Source organism: Capsicum annuum, chromosome 7, assembly GCF_002878395.1.
Source record: "Capsicum annuum cultivar UCD-10X-F1 chromosome 7, UCD10Xv1.1, whole genome shotgun sequence".
NCBI lineage: Eukaryota > Viridiplantae > Streptophyta > Magnoliopsida > Solanales > Solanaceae > Capsicum > Capsicum annuum.
This window is the reverse complement of record NC_061117.1, coordinates 215,962,587-215,979,626: the sequence shown is the minus strand read 5'-3', so window position 1 is coordinate 215,979,626 and position 17,040 is coordinate 215,962,587. Positions and strand designations below refer to the sequence as shown.

The 17,040-nt window shown below is 35.6% G+C and overlaps 1 protein-coding gene across 1 annotated transcript in view; it reads right to left on the bottom strand.

Moving 5' to 3' along the window:
- Nucleotides 1–15,360, bottom strand: part of LOC107878509 (protein VACUOLELESS1) — a 31,767-nt gene extending 16,407 nt beyond the window's left edge. Inside the window, exons 1-14 of the mRNA XM_016725529.2 lie at nucleotides 14,328–15,360; nucleotides 13,082–13,372; nucleotides 12,074–12,213; nucleotides 9,673–9,778; nucleotides 9,488–9,580; nucleotides 8,924–9,013; nucleotides 8,737–8,850; nucleotides 8,402–8,509; nucleotides 8,205–8,278; nucleotides 8,068–8,122; nucleotides 6,801–6,982; nucleotides 5,285–5,414; nucleotides 5,026–5,128; nucleotides 4,226–4,323 (exon numbers count right to left, since the gene is read on the bottom strand). Of these exons, the coding sequence (XP_016581015.1) occupies nucleotides 4,226–4,323; nucleotides 5,026–5,128; nucleotides 5,285–5,414; nucleotides 6,801–6,982; nucleotides 8,068–8,122; nucleotides 8,205–8,278; nucleotides 8,402–8,509; nucleotides 8,737–8,850; nucleotides 8,924–9,013; nucleotides 9,488–9,580; nucleotides 9,673–9,778; nucleotides 12,074–12,213; nucleotides 13,082–13,372; nucleotides 14,328–15,110 (2,367 nt within the window). The 5' untranslated portion in view covers nucleotides 15,111–15,360. The remainder of the gene's footprint in view (nucleotides 1–4,225; nucleotides 4,324–5,025; nucleotides 5,129–5,284; nucleotides 5,415–6,800; nucleotides 6,983–8,067; nucleotides 8,123–8,204; nucleotides 8,279–8,401; nucleotides 8,510–8,736; nucleotides 8,851–8,923; nucleotides 9,014–9,487; nucleotides 9,581–9,672; nucleotides 9,779–12,073; nucleotides 12,214–13,081; nucleotides 13,373–14,327) is intronic.
- Nucleotides 15,361–17,040: the final 1,680 nt, after the last annotated feature.

The following is a 17,040-nucleotide window of genomic DNA, read 5'->3' as shown; positions in this document are numbered from 1 at the left end:
CCCCTCGAGTCCCGTGATTCTAGCACGGTCGCTTTTATTGATTTATATTTAACTTAACCATTTTGAATAAATTATGTTTGGGCCTACATTTGCTCATTTTTAATATAGTAAAATCTGTCTATACATCGTATATTAAACTAGTGGAAATTAATTTTAAGACGATCTTTGCCGAGGTGCAATATTGCATCCTCAAATTATTTTCAATGTCTCAAAAAGATGTGTACGTCGCATTCTTAATCGAAACAAAATTTAGTCATTTTATACTCGCCTAATGTTTGAAAGCTTTGATATTTGTCTATTCGAAGTGTTATTTAACCTTAACAATAACCTTAAGCAATATTCATTTGAGGCGGTCAATAAATTTAACAATAAAATTATCAAAATTTATTAATGACAGTGAATTAAAAAAAATACACAAGTTAACACATATAGAACTCGAACACCAACACCGCCCTAGGCCAGTTTTGGGGAGAATAGAGGCGTCGTTTTCCAATGAAAAGGGATGTCGATCGTTCGTTCTGTGGTTGTCACCGGCGGGAATTCGCCGAATTGCAACGGGGGGTCGATTCTAGGAATTTTAAGAGTATTTGGTCACTGGTGTTGGAGTTTGAAAGTGGAACTTCGCCGTATTTATGCTTATTTCCGATTGCGGCTCGATTGGAGAAGTGGGAAGGAGCGAGTGGCGCCATTTTCCAGTGAGTTTCGCCGAAACAGTAGCGAGTACCACCGACGACGTTTTCCAGTGGCAAATCCAGCGAATTTCCGAAGAAAAGCTCGCCGGAAATAGTCAAGGAGCGTCAAATTTTTCTCTCGATTTTGCTCTCTGCTTTTTATCTCCTCTCGTTTGCTCTTCCCTTTCTCTCTCGTTTTCTACTCCTCCAAATTGCCCTTTTTCTCACTGGATTTCCCTCTCTCCGGCATGTGTGTAATATCAGTTTTGTGTGTCTATGTAGTGTGAAAAAATGGAGTGTATGTATTTGTGAATCTGTGTGACTGAAAAAATGAACCACTTTGTAGTGTTGTGTGTATATTTATCTTATATTACGAGAAATGGTTTTTAGTGTATGTCATTGTGTAAGCACTTTTTATTCCATTTCGTCATTCACAGATGAAAAACTAGATGTTTTACTATATACTACCAATTTATTTTTCACTATTGACAAAATGCATATTATAGTTATGGGACGATAGACACTGATTTAAATAATCGAACAAATAAAACATGACAATACAGCAACCCCATATACTAAGTAATCCATGAAATCACTGAAACAACTGTGTTTATGACTTAATTTGCAACAAAACTAATAAAATAAGAAGTGCAAGATCGAATAAAACCTGTTCAATGAATTAAACGAATATAAGAAATGAGATACTGCCACCAGAAACTCAAACGGAGACCCGACCTCCACACTTTTCTTTCCCTTCCTTTTTTTTTCTTTCTTCTTTCTACTGCCTTTCTTTGTTTTCTTCTCTAAAGTTTCTAATTGTTCCCTCTCTCTTTTTCTCTTCTGTCTGTCTGATCTTCACCCTCCGTTTGTGTTTTTTCTTTTAAAGGTACGTAACTTTTGGGGAGTTGAGGAGTTATCCTGAAAGAGGAGATGTGGGAGAGAAGTTGAGGGAACATGGGATGTCAAATGGGGTAAGGTAGTTTAGGATAAGGTTTTGGCCTTTTTTTAAAAAATTTAATTTAAAATATATAAAATAAATAAATAATAATAATAATAAAAGAATATTAACTAATAAATTTCTTTTTTAAGAAAAATATAATAAAGTTCATAAATAGCCTAAAATAAATATAATTAAGATAATACTAAAACTACTAACCTACTTATTAAAAATAAAAGAGAAATATATTTTTGAATTTTTCATATTATTCTAAAAACAAAAATAAAAATAAAAACAATAAATAATAAATAAAAATATCGCAAAATGTAACTTTATTTATTTATTTATTTACATCTAAAACTTATAAAAAATGAAATAAGAGCTAAATAAAAATATAAATATTTAATACCGAAAAATAAGTTAAAACTCAGGGAGGGTCAAAAATCACGTGTCTACAGTCAGGATTCGTACTAGTGATATATGACTGCTAGACATCCGACAGAAAAGTACTCCTAATAATGAAGAAAGTGATTCCCCTCTCCGTAGATACACAAATGAAGATCAAGCACTACGGAAGAAAGTGATTAAGGAAAAATATGGAGAAGAGGATGCCTGGAAAACCAAAGTTATAAGCACTGTTGTATGGGGTTAGTGTCTGAAAGACCATCAGAAACTTGTGGAACATTTTCAGCATCAACATCAACTATAAGATAGAGAATGGGCAAATAATCTCTTTTTGGGAAGATAACTGGTTAGGCAATGGCCCTTTAAAGCAGTTGTATCCTAAGTTTAGACTAGACGCTGAACCAACAATGAGGTATGGAATGATCAAGGATGGAACCTCACTTTTAGAAGACATCTGAATGATTGGGAGCTGGACAGATTCATTGCGTTTTTCAATAGTCTCAACAAGTTCAATGCTGTGTCACTGGATCACGATAGATTATGCTAGTTGGGAGACAGAACATAAGTTTATTCAGTGAGGTCAGCATAGCAGTGGAGAAATTACAACAACACACAAACACAATGGCCGTGAAGACAGCTATGAAAGACAATCATACCATACAAAGTAGCATGCTTTGTATGGTTGGTGGTAAAGAGAGCTTGTTTGACACAAGATAGGCTGCAACGAAGGGGAATACACCTATGCTCTATTTGTCTTCTATGTGGAGATTATGCAGAAAGAAATAGCCACCTTTTTTTGCAGTGCAGGGTGACCTCTCAGTTGTGGGACATCTTTCTAGCTAAGATTGGATTGAGTTGGGCAATGCCACCAGTACATTGGATGTCCTAACTAGCCGGAGCATGAGAGGAGGACTACCTGGAAAGGGAGGAACTCAAGAGGTTTTGAAAACAAAAGCAACTCCAATCAGACTATAAAGCATAATTATATTCAAATTTTGCATTTTTAGTGTTTCGGAATGTTCATTGCAAATACAGGGACGCTGGCACGGTTTTTAGAGTCCCTATAGAATTTTTTTTGCTTTGCTAACCAAGCCTAGATGTGGCTTGTAACTATAACAGATATGGTTTTGTTGGAATCACTACAAATGTTACCTTATCAAGAAACTGATTCCCCTTTCTCCTTTTTTTTTTTTTACAATTTATATTCCTTTCCATTTGCTACTTCTCTTCTACATTTTAATAGTTTTATTTACTACTTCTCTCTTGTACCCTCTTTGATTTTCAAATGTGGCACCTGATTGCCTTGTGGTATTTAATGTTCACGCGCTCCCGATATTTCAGAAAAGGTTGAATACTTAGTCAAACCTATTCCGATATCCTAAGTTTGTCTCATACTTGTTTCTACGGAAAAAAGAGATAAGAATCCTTATATATTAAAGATAGAGTTTCTCCTTTATCCATACATCTTCTCTTTCTTTTTTACCTGTCACCTCCCACCAGCAACAAGTACTAGGTAACTCTATTTATCAAGGCTGAGATAGATAGGGAGAAATTACCTGCTGGTGTTTCTTTCTCGGCTGGGATTTGAACCTGTGATCTCAAGGTTCTCAACCCACTTCATTGACCACTAAATCACACCCTTGGGTGCCATACATCTTCTTTTTCTTTTCTTCTAAAACTTTCTATAACATTACTTTTATATTTCTAATATTCGATCAAGTTTCTGATCTATAATTGTTGTGACCAATGAAATGTTTCTTGTTGCTGTTGGATTATTTTTGAATTGGTGAACACATGAATTTTGCGTGTAGAACATCAACTAAATTAGAAAGCACAAAGGGCCATTACTTGGATAGTTAAAACCATATGTATAGATATATGTCTTCCAGGGTTTCTGTAGAACACAATAAATGTATTCTTTCATTTAAATGCATCGTTACAAAACAAAAATGCAAAATCTTTTTTTTTTTTTTTGATAAGGTAGAAATGCACAATCATTTTGGACTTATGCAAAGCATTTTAGAGGCAAAAGGCTAAATACTTTTTTCACAAGCATAGACGGAGTGGCTATTTATTCTATAATAAATTTATTTGTTAGCAAAATCATCTAGGAAAAGTTCAAAACTCAAACTTAAACTATGAGGGACTAAGTGACATGTCAAACATGTCTATAGACCAAATGTGCAAACATTATGATATATACAACACTTACCTCTGCTCTTTCACGAGGATCAGTCAGCTTTGGTATGTATTTTAGTGCTTCACCTTTCGCATCTGCATCAACACATGCCTCGACAAATGGGCGGTAACCTAGAAGAGAAAAAAAACAAAAGAGAAAAAAGGATGACTATAAGATATCCATTAGCCTTCATTAGCATATAGTATATGGTCACAAAAGGACTTGCTTGGAATGTCTATGACCATTTCCAAGGTGCTTCTTTCAGTGGCAGTCCCAAGAAGCAGAAATACATTTCACATTGTACTTGTTGACAAAAAGGGAAAGCTAGCTCAACATGGCTACAACAAAATCTAGTTTGACCAGGAAAGATAATAAAGCATAAAAAGCAATTCAAGAGGACCCTATGATAAAGCATAAAACATAAAGCATATGAAGGCTATTGCAGAAAGTAATTAAATTCTTCAGCCTCAAGAATGGACCTAATTAAGTAGGGGTTAAAAGGCGGAGAATTTAAGGATATCACAAGGGGCAGCATTACATACAGCAAATTTCGCTATTAATATGTGGGACACACTAGCAGAAACCCTATATCAGGTAGCATACCCATAAATATGTACCGTATACAACATTTTCTAATTCAAGTTCTAACTTTTCAATCGAGCTTCCTGTTCCTTGGAATGCAAAACCAACATAAACCTACTTGAATTAAACTTAAAATTAATATCCTAAATATAGTTCATCATAACAATCAGGAGAAAACTAATAAATATCCCGATTGCAATACAAATATTGCAGGGGGGGAATGCATTAAGAGGTCTACTGAGGGAACTTACCAATTGGTGGCCTTTTTTCCTTTGAAAATTTTTCCAAGGCATCCCAATCGCTAATAGTTGCCAGAGAAAAAACTTTCAGCCAATACCACCGCTTTTCCGATACCTGAATCATCCAAGAAAATTAAGATTAAGGGCACTTTAAATTGGATAGATCCGGAAGTTGAACCCACACATACCAAAAAGAGGATGCAGAAATCACCAATAAAACAGAGAAAATAGAAGTACATCATCATTGTGAGCCAAAAGAGAAGGTATAGACCTTAAATTCTGTTTTGACTTTCATGGCAGCACGATGGTTCCCCAGCACAATGCATGTACGAATTGTATCACTTATACTTGAATCCACAAAGATGGCCTGTTTTGTAGTCACCTCCAACTCATGTTGGATCCTGTATCAAATATGAATGATACGACAAGAAACGACACTTAAATAGAAGTTAAGCAGAATGAATGGCAACAAAAGAAGTAGAAAGAGAGACAGACAGCTAGAGAGGGAGATGCATTCTGAGAACATTTTTGTGCAAGTAGTAACCTGTTAGATTTCTACGCACTCTAAAAAAAAAAATAACACGAAGAAAAATCATAAATGTCACAAACTATGAAAAAAAGGAAAAGGAAATCAAATAAACTAGAAATGTTAAGGAAGGATGAAACTATTCTGGAAGTTTGTCACTCTTAACTGTCAAAGAACATTGTTGTAACTATAAAATTATCACGGTGCGCAAATAATCATCTGTTTCTTGCTGAGCTGTGCTTGATGACACTCAGAACTTCATTGACATGGTTATCCTATAACATCTGGGTTACCATCCTTGGCTGTTAAATCTTGGGAAGAAACGGACAGAGTTTACTCGGTGCTTCTCCCTTAATGAGACTTGGTAGGATGTGAACATCTTTAGATCCATTGTAAAGTCTCCTCTAAACTCTGGTATTTATGTAGGACTCCAGAAACACCATTCTAGCACCTTGACATAAAGTACACTTAAGTTCTATAAATATATGAAATAGAAATTCATGAAAAGAGATGGAAGATTATCCCGGCTTGCATTTGGTGGACAGTTTGGATTGAAAGAAACAAGAGGAGTTTGAAGGGATGAAGAACAGTTTACAATCTTTCAAAATGAATTGTTTAGGCCTTTTTTATTTTTGGGGTGAGCGAAAACTATTAGCTCAAGAAGAAGATATTTTTGATATTTTAGACTTTGTGTAAGTACATATGTAAACGACAAGATGTAAGTTGTAATACTTTTGAAGGGGGACTACACCTTTGGTAGAAGTATACCTGTGGATATATAGACGTAATGTTACCAAATTAAAACAAAAAAAAAACTAATATAAACATGGGAAGTCATAATACAACTCACATCTAAGAAAAGTAGGGATCGATTGAACCTCAAAGATGAGGTACAAATACAGTTGTAATATTAAAGATAAGACTGTCTTCTCACTTGTTGCAGCAACTAGACTGTCTTCTCACTTGTTGCAGCAACTATTCTGAAACTCTCATCTAATTTTAGCTTTACATTTTTTTTACTGCAGCTAGGGCACTAGACTAATATGATAGAAAGGCTTCTCACACTGGTTAAAAATGTTATTAGGCGCCTAAATATAAGCCTAATGCACGCTGAGCATCACTCTGCAGAAGCAATCGGACCATCAACTCAAGACAACAAGCAGGAAGAAAAAATGGAAAAGCAAGAGCAAAATAAATAATGAGAACTCCACTAGAATCATCAAATCAATGACTTGATAACTAAGGCTGAAGGCAATGGCACCTTAACAATTTTGCGTGCTCTTCAGCAGCCTTTGATTCAAAAACATGTTCCTTTGTTTCTACAAAGAGGCGTTGGGCCTTCTCAATCAGTTTTATTCTTGGACCATGAAGTGGAGATCCTTTGCTAGCCATGGGATTTTTAGACAATTCCCATGACTCTTTCCATAATAGAAAAGCTACATCCTACAAGATCGAAATTAGTCAGATGAGAAAGTTGAATAGAGGGAAAAGCAGAGAGAATCATCATGAACGGTATAACAATAGCATTTGGCAGCAAGTATTACATGTCTTATGACAAAAAGGGCAGTCCAGGGCACCAAAGCTCCCGCTATGCACGGGTCCGGGGAAGGGCTGGACCACAAGGGTCTATTATGCCAGCCTTACCCTACATTTCTGCAACAGGCTGTTTTCACGGCTTGAACCCATGACATACTGGTCACATGGAACAACTTTACCAGTTACGCGGAGGCTCCCCTCCACATGTCTTATGACAATTGAAACCAAAACAAGCTATTCCAGACAGGATTACAGACAGGATTACAGAGCAATTATAGTGGACTTCCAGAAGTGGACTCAGATTCATATTGACACACCATGTAGTTCTATACCATAAGGCAAATTGAAAAATTGTTAGAAGAGTTCGTACCACTTTTTTATTGGTAAATAGTTCCTAGAATAATCTTTTCCCAAATTCAATCTACTAAGAAAGATAAACGGAGGGATACGAGCAACAATATACAAATTAAAAATCGATGAAGAGTTCCTAGAACATATTGTTTTTTGATGGGTAGGGTTCCTAGAATATTCTTTTACAACAATATGCAAATTAAAAATTGATGAAGAGTTCCTAGAACATATTGTTTTTTGATGGGTAGGGTTCCTAGAATATTCTTTTACAAAATTCCATCCACTAAGATAAATAAATGGAAGGGTAAGAGAGTCGATGTGAGCTAAAAACATAAAAATGATAAACGTGCTAGACATTGAAATCATTCCCTTATGTTTGTTTCCAGAGAATAAATGAGTGAAATGTTACCCGAGAGAATTAAAATAAGGAGAACCTGGAAAAAGGTCCACAAATAAAAGAAACTAATCCCTTCATACACAGAGAACCTCCACCAGAACAACTAAACGGTCACAGAGACAGATATTCAACATCACTAGGATGAGATTCAATATGGCATAAACCGTTCTACATTTTTAAAAATCAGGAACCATATAGTCTGAAGAAAGGAAGAAAAATAAGTTGTAGTTCCACGCAAACCAACCTGAAGTTGCCCAGCATATAGGAAAAAGTCCTTCAAAAATTCATGCTTGTAATGCCTTGAGGTTGGGAAGAAGGAACAGGGTTCAGAAGGTTAACAAACTGCTCTTCAAGCAATGAACAATTTAAAAGTTCTCATACCGTGCATAATTAACAAACAAATCACGAGCTAGAGGTCTGGCCTGTATTGTCCCAAAGAACTCCTCAGCTGGTCTCTGGAGAAAAAAAGCACGAGGCTATTAATAACAACTGAACTAACCAGGCATTTAGAAAGAAAAAAAAAGTATAGGATATATATATTACAAGAAAACCCACTCCAGAACAGTCTTTATATGTACCTTCTGCCATATATGGAAGAGGACAAGATAAACCAAATCAGTATCACCACTTTCAGTAGATTTCGATAGAGCAGTATCCTCTTCTCCTATGCTTAGCAAGAGTGGAACCTAGAGGAATAACAAAGTTAGTACACCACAAGCTAACCATGTTGTACATTTTGGTCACAGAAATCCAATTAACAAATTAAAGCTAGCCGAGAACAAAAAGGTTCCCCTAGGTGACAACATCTGTCATTGAGAGATAAGAAATTATAGGCTCCATTAGAAGACATGAAAGAGAATTTTTTTTAAAAAGGAAATAGAAAGATAAAAGGCATTTAAAAGAATTAACAAACCTGCTTAGATGAACGTGGCTCATGTTCAACAAGCATGGCAGCTAACTTCCGACGACCATTCTTATCCGCATGAGCAGCAACTGCAGCATAAGATATCCCCTTGCATATCTTCAGCTGAAGTACAAAGAATTTACATGAGATTTTGCACTACAAAATTGATGTTGGACAGTTTGTTCAAAACACAAACCTTGTCAAGTAACATCTCTAGAAGAGTGGCATCAGGGATTGCCGCCGATGCTGTTATCTTTGTAGATGCCCAGTGCATGACTACAACTTCCTATACACGTGCAAAAACAACAATATAAGCTACCATTTTGATAAGGAAAACAATATAAGCTAACATGTAAAAACTTCAGAATCCATCCAGATACACCATTCTTTCCCTTTAGACTTTTGGAAGTTCACTTTGAGTCAGTTTTATTTGACGCAAAAATACAAGTTCAGGGAAATGCCTCATAAAATCCAATATATTTGAGAGAAGATGACACATTACACACACAAAAAACAATTTAATAACAGATTGACATCTTATATGGTCTCCAGAAAACAACCAACATATCACATAAACTGATATGTCATTTCAATAAGCGTATAAAGTGACATGTTATGAATATGAGCAACTCATGTCTAAACTCCATTATAGATTATAGTAGTAGTAATAAAGTGCGGAAGTATCCTCTTAATTGGACCACATCTAAAAGAATGAAGCATGATAGAGAATGAACTTTGAAAAGAAAAAAAAAAAGCATACCTGATTCATACTGAGATATTCTGATATATGTAGTGCAAGATGGTGGCGATGAGCATTAATAAGACGAGCAATCAGAACAGCAGGTGTAAGCGACTGCCATGAGGAAATGTCCGAAAAAGATTCATACAGAGAGTTCAGAATGAATTTAGAGCAAAAACCCACTTAAACAAGGAAGTATGGAGTACCTTATACTGCTGAATACTGAGAGGAATGCCAATATCTGGGTGACGTACAGCATTTAGGACTCGTAAGGTTTTACTCATCTCCTGAATGTGGTCCCGTTGAAAATGGCTGCCAAAGCCAACTGGATATCATTAACAAGAGAAGAAATCAGAATAGAATGATCTCTAGATAAGATCGACTTCCCAACAACTTCATTCGTCAGGAGAAGGCCTACAGAAAAGCAAATAAAAGGCCCATTGTTCCATAGTTTGATCCATTTAAATATAATGCATATTCAGCATTCAAGTTGCAAATAAGGTAAAGTTCTCTTATAACCAAAGGAAGAAAAAGATCCCAGAAAAGCAAAAAAAAAACAAAGAATAAACAAACAAATCCCTTTCCTTAGTTGCATACTCTCCATAATTTGGATCACATTTTAGTCCTTAAGCTTCATTGATGACTTTTGATGGACAGCATCAAAACACAGACCTTATGGTAGCATCGTTGTTCTGGCATGTACCCAGAATAGAAACATGTTGATTTTTCAACAATCCCATACCTCACAAATGGAACACAATCCCCTCACAGCCATCGCATTCACTGCTCCACAATATAGATTGCTGGTATTTATGGTTCCCTCTTATCTAGCCCATGATCCAAATTCCCAAAGTAATGGAGCGAGATGGTTCAACTAGGATTAATGAGGAAATCTCCTGGGTTGTACTCCTCTCCACTTGGAAGGCCAAAAGAAGGTTTTGAACAACATATATTCATGATACGTTGTTTATGATACAACAAACACCCAATTCACATAGTTTAGTTATCCGCCGAATAAAGTAGTTCCAATGAACCGAACCAGGAGAGAGAAAGAATTCTTTTTTCAAAGCTGCCAATAGATTGGACCCGAGCTCAGTTAGGAAGGAAACCTCTTTTTAATTGCCAAATATTCATTAATCTTCACAAGACACCATCAACCTCTAGCACAGATTCATATGTTTTTTGAAGGAATGATCAGCAAATAAGTACAAAGTAGTTCAGATAGATTCTTCGTTTACTGGTATCTCACTGGTGGAGCTTACAGGAAATGCAACATTACCAGGTTAATACAATTTGAAAAGTTTATGTAGACTAGGAGTGGGCATAATTACCGAACCAAACTAATTCCATTCTTCGGTTCTTTAGTTCGGTTTTATTTTTTTTCTCAAAATTTCGGTTCTTCCGTTCGGTGTAAGGTCACGGTTCTTCGGTGCACCGAAGAACCGAACTTCTATTAAAAGGATTTTATAATAATTTTCTAAATTACATTAACACGTATTTTGGCCCAAAACATTTTAAGACCCAAGCCCCACTTGTCCAATTCTGTATTCTCAGTTCAACAACCGCAGCTTATGCCCTAAATCTGTATTCACTTGGGACTGCTGCTTCTGCTGGCTGCCTTGCCGCTGCTACAAGTGGACTCTTTTAATTTCATGAATTGTGAATTTGTGACTCTTCCTATCAAGTTCGATCATTTCCATTGTGTCTTTTTATACATTGGGTTGTGTTCTACAAACAGATAAAGTGAAACATTGCTACTGCTGCTGAAAATGAGTAACGTTTAGTGCCTACGGTGCTAGTGCTGCAAATTAATTATTTATCACAACTACGGCCTACGGTGCTAGTGCTGACTGCTGCTTAATGTTTACTGCTGCCTTGCTGATTGCTGCTAAAGTGTTTTAAGATTGCTTTTAGTTCTTATACTTTGATAATTTGGTCCTCATTTTATTTCTGATTTGCACTGAAAACACGTTTTAGAAACACCAAACCAAAACAAACCGAAGTTGAGAAAAAACGAATGCGGTTCGGTGTTCAGAGCACACGTTTCCAAATTCGGAAACCGAAGAAATGAATTGAATTTTGATAAAACTGATCCGAACGTCCACCCCTAATGTAGACACTTCCCATTTACTAGTATCTCAATGGTGTAGCTTACAGGAAAAGAGACATTACCAGGTTAATATAATTTGAAGAGTTCCCATCATCGCTTTTTTATAAAACTTCTCCATCACCAATTAACTTGAAACAGAAAGAAAGTAGATCTCCATAGCAAAGAAATGCCTTATCCTTTGATTCCTCTTATAAGGGGGGAACTATGAGTACAATGACATTAACTGAATGACAAAGGTACAGAAAACACTGCCTCCTCAAAAGGAATTTAGACAAGGAAAGAACCTAAATATCTACATAAGCCAAGAGGCAGATCTTTTTCCCTCCCCTGATCATATGAAACTAGCATTAGATAGCTATCGACAACATATACAGCATTAGAGTTTGCATATGTACCCACACCAGAAGCAAAAGATAAATGGAATTCCTCTTTTCTCAGGAAGCAGTAAAAAGGATTTTTTTAGAATATCATCTCTACAATTAAGCCAATAGACCAACCTGCAAAAGGCTTGACCGTAGCTTGCTGCTCTTAAAAGTGTCCGTTGCTGTGAAACATCAAATTCATGACCTGCTGCATCAATACATGCTTCAACAGCCTCAGGCAGCGAAGACCGTATCAGTCTCAGATTCTCATCAGCCTGGTATGTGATTAGGAGATTAGGATTTAACCAAAAGTAGAACTTCAAACAGTTCTTCTCTACAATGAATACCCAAGCCTGCACATCTGACATAAGAAGTTGAAATTGTGCTCCTAGGGAAGAACCTTAGGAGCTGATTCAAAAGAAAGTGGGCATACCAAAGGTTATGGTACCAATCCTTTTAAGGTTAAATTTCTATTTCTCTCGGCCTTTGAAATCCAAATTCCAAGATAAAAAACACTTCACTAGCTAAAGCATTCTAGAACAGAGGAAAAACATTCTGATGATGAGAAACTCGAGGTTTGAATTCAAATCCAATGGGTTATATACAGGCACCTTCAGAAAAAAAAGAAGAAACAACAGAAACCAGCGCTTAGACACTGTATATCTTTTCCAAGAAAAGGGCTGAGGGAGAAAATTTAAGTTTTTCTAAACATCAAAAACACAAAAAGTGTGTACCCACAAGTTCACAGCCATTTATAGATGAATAGATATATCTTTTTTTTATGAATAGATATATCTTTTTTAATTTTTTATGAATAGGTATATCTTCATCCAGCACTAGATCGATGTTTTCCGAATTTAGAATTCCAATGACCCCATGAAAATGTAGATACCCTCATTGCATCGTAAAGTCAGTCTCTTCCTTTTTACGCTAAAAGGAAAGTAAGCAAAATGTAATTCAGAAGTATGCAGATATGGAAACAAGTCTATATGCAGAAGCAAATATATATTTGTTAGAAGATGTAAATATATGCACATATGCACAAGTTTAATTATGCTCATTCAATTGTAATATTTGGAGATTGAAATAGGCAAGTTGGCTCTTTGTCATTTCATAGAGTAAGTACCAAAAGACACAGCCTACCTTGGCACTCCGCCTGTCAAAATGATCTAAGGCATCATAAAGCAAAGCTGCAGGTAGTGTGCTACCAATCTGAAATATGGAGACAGTTGAATCTGGAACTCGATGAAGAAATTCCATATTCATGTTGGAGAGTATTCTAACGCCATCACATTCAGGGATAAGGAGGACAGGTTCATCATAAAAATAGCGTATAGGATCTCCATAAGGACCCACCATTAGAAGCATATCATCCCAGTAGAGTAATACACTGTCCATTCCACACCAAGCTAGTTGCTCAGGGGGTAGGGCTGACTAGAAATACAAAAGCAATAACATGGTAAGAAAAGATTCACTGTGTTTTTTGGTTAGTGGTAAAGAAAGATTCAGCTATCCACATGAACTAAAGATTCTAAATGATGAAACTAAAGAAGGTGGCATACATATGTGATAGTAAATCGAGCTAAAAGGCCAGAAAGCATTAGGTACATTAACAAGAAACAAAAATGCAACTGAATATGTATTAGAGAAAATACCTCCACTTAGCACTTAGGGGTCATTTAGTAGGATGTATTAGAGAAAATAACACATGTATTAGTCATGGTACTATTTAATCCTTTGTTTGGAAGAATCTTCGGCATATGTGGTATTAGTTAGACACCCTATTCAATATTACGGCAAATCATGGTACTAGAAATACAAGAGTTATTAATACATGGACAAAGATGGTTAAGGAAAGATGCCTTTAATACACCAAATCAAGCAGTGGCTAAGAAATAATTCCTGCATAACTAATTGCCGCATTACTGATCTCAACATTACTAATACACCCTACTCATCAATATTTTTTTTGATATAATTCCAGCATAACTAATTGTTGCATTACTGATCTCAATATTACTAATACACCCTACTCATCAATATTTTTTTTTTGATAACTATGGTGTCAGAGCCAACTTTCGCACACCTCGACTAAATCCACTGGATAAATGTAGCCTCCCACAGCAACAGATATCAAGTAACTCTATCCACCAAGGCTAGGACAGATTGGAACAGTCACCTAGTGTCTTTTAGTGTCTTTTAGTCTCTACTGGGATTTGAACCTAAGAGCTCAGGTTCTCAACCCATATCATTAACCACTAGGCCACACTCTTGGGTGCCATTCAACAATGTCCTATACACTCTATAAACAGACCTCTTACATAATAGTAGAGCAAGTAGAATTTACTTAGAGAAACAGTTAGTTAGAGCATAGGAAAGATATAACAACCTCACAAGTATACTCGAAAATGATGCTGGAGAAGTCCGTGGACATAACAAGAAGCCTCCCATCATGCGTAAACGACGCCAAAAGCTTCCCATTCTGAGAAACCACCATTTTCTGTAGCGGCCCAATTCCAAGTCCAACTTCCTGAACGCCGTCCTCTTCCACCAACAACACATGATCACCAACACCCATCAACACCTCCACATTACCCGACATAGTATACTGAGGCTCAATAACCGCCATACACAACGGAAAATCCTCTAATCCAGTATCCGCCAATTTAACCGCTTTCTGATTGTTAAAATCCGGTATACAATAAACCTGAAACGCCTCATTCATACAAACAACACCATTCCCCCAAAATACACACTCAACCACACTATGTGTAAAACAATCCACACCTAAATTCAGCTGCGAATTCGGCTCAATTGCCTCACAATGTATATTATAACGATATACACTCCCGTCCTGCGTGATACAAATAAGTATTTGATCATCAGTCCAACACATACCGATAAGTCGACCACCCGGATTTTTCCACACGGTTTCGGAGATCTGTACGCCCGCCGAATTGAAGATACGGAGTTTACGGAGAGCCGATTCACCGTACAGCTGAACGATCTTTGCGTCGTCACGGATAACCGCGATTGGACCGCCGAATGGTGCACAGGCCACTTTGTTGCGCGTGAGGTCCACGTGCTTCCATTGCATCTGGTAGATTTCGGGTTTCCGGTAGTACCGATTGTACAATAGCTGCCATTCTGCGGCCACTGTAACGGCAGCCATTGGAGAATTCCACGTATCTATGAGACCGAAATTCGATTCTATTATAGACTTGTTAGCTCCGTAGCTCGGAGAATTTAGTTTCTGATGAAGATTTCGATGGAGCAGCTCGGAGAGTTATAATTTCTGATCAAAAGATATGAATGGTTTTTTTTCCGAAGTAAAAAAATTTTGGATCGTTGGGGATTATTGTTCGGGTCGGGTCGGGGCAGCTCTGTTTTATTTTTATTTTTTCTTTTGGGTGTGTCAACTGCCCCCGTGTATTTTTTATTTTGTCGTTTCTTTAGTTATCTTATTATTCTTTTGTCTATTTTGAATTCTTTTGGGTGGAAGTTTCTGATGAATAGTTGGAGAGATACGTAACACGGAGAAAAGCAAATTTATCCTTCTACTTTTTTAAAAAATCTACTAAATATATCATCTGTTGTTCTTTTACGTTAAATTTATATTCTGTTGTCGTACTTTAAAATCAAATTAACTTCCCTACTTTGAAAAAACTCAGTAAATATACCCTTAATAATATATTTTAAGGTTAAATTTACTTTTGATATCATACTTTGAAATCAAATTTACCCTCATTGTTTAGAAACTTTTCACATATATTTTTTCTTTAATAAGAAAATCCAAATCAACATTAAATGATTCATTTTTTAAAAAATAAAATGCACTTTAATTTAAACCGCCAGATCCAACTCACGCCACAAATAAGACACAAACAAATACCCCTCAATTTTGTCGATCAATTTTTTCCAACGAAATTAAGTCACTAAATATTTTTCAATGCATAACTCGTGAAAAATAAATGTATATCAGTGCAACACACAAACAAATATTAGTTTATGAATCTTCATCAGTGCAGAACTCATAAAAAATGGCACTTAGCGATCAAATGCAACTGATTAAGTCTAATGCATATTTCTCTGGATAATTGAGTTAAGATGTTTCCTTATGTGTTAATTGTGATATCTCATCATTCTCATGTCTTTATATACAATTTGAATCTACACAAATTTTTCATCATATCATTTGCTCAGAAAATTTATCCATTGATTCTAAAATCTAGATTTACATAGAATTGCATCCCAAATTTTAAAATTTAAACATAACTGGAACCGAAGCAGAATTTGTAACAAATATTTTCTCTAATTTCATGTTTTTGTGTTATCCCATTTCATTTTACTTTTTATTCGTTTGCAGACAACCTACTAAAGTTGCACGCTGAAAGAGAAATATATTTTTACATCGAAAATTTTGACTAACGGAACTAAGAGAGGATTTTGTATATTTTTTTGTTAGTTGGATCGCACGGGTTAGATTAGGATGTGTTTTATTTTAAAAAATGAATCATTTAACGTTGATTTGGGCTTTTTCTGTTAAAGAAAAAGTACATATAAAAAGTTTCTTAACAACATGGATAAATTTGACCTCAAAATATGACATCGAAGATAAATTTGACCCCAAAAAATGGAAAGGTATATTTAGCCAGTTTTTCAAAGCAGATGGATAAATTTAACCCTTGTTCCTATAAAAAATAGAAGAGCTTTATGAACATAGGATCCGATGAAATAGTTGAGATTTCTTCAATTTTTTATTAGAGATGAACTAGCTCACTAAAATATGTATTGTAATATGTGATTCACATTTAAATCGGGCTTGAATATGAATACTGCACACTAAGTGAAAAATAAAAAATATAAATAAAAAAAAATCATGAAAAAAGCATACATTTTTATATGTTGTATGATTGAAAATCGAACAATCGAATTAAAATCAATAACAACCAAACTAAAAAAATGTATACTATATTTGGTTTAACTTCAATAATTTTCAAATCTAACTAAATTATTTACTTGAAAAGTGGTTAAAATTCAAATTTGAAAACTCAACTTCAACTTTTGAATTGAAATGAAAAAAACGAAAACTTGATACTAAA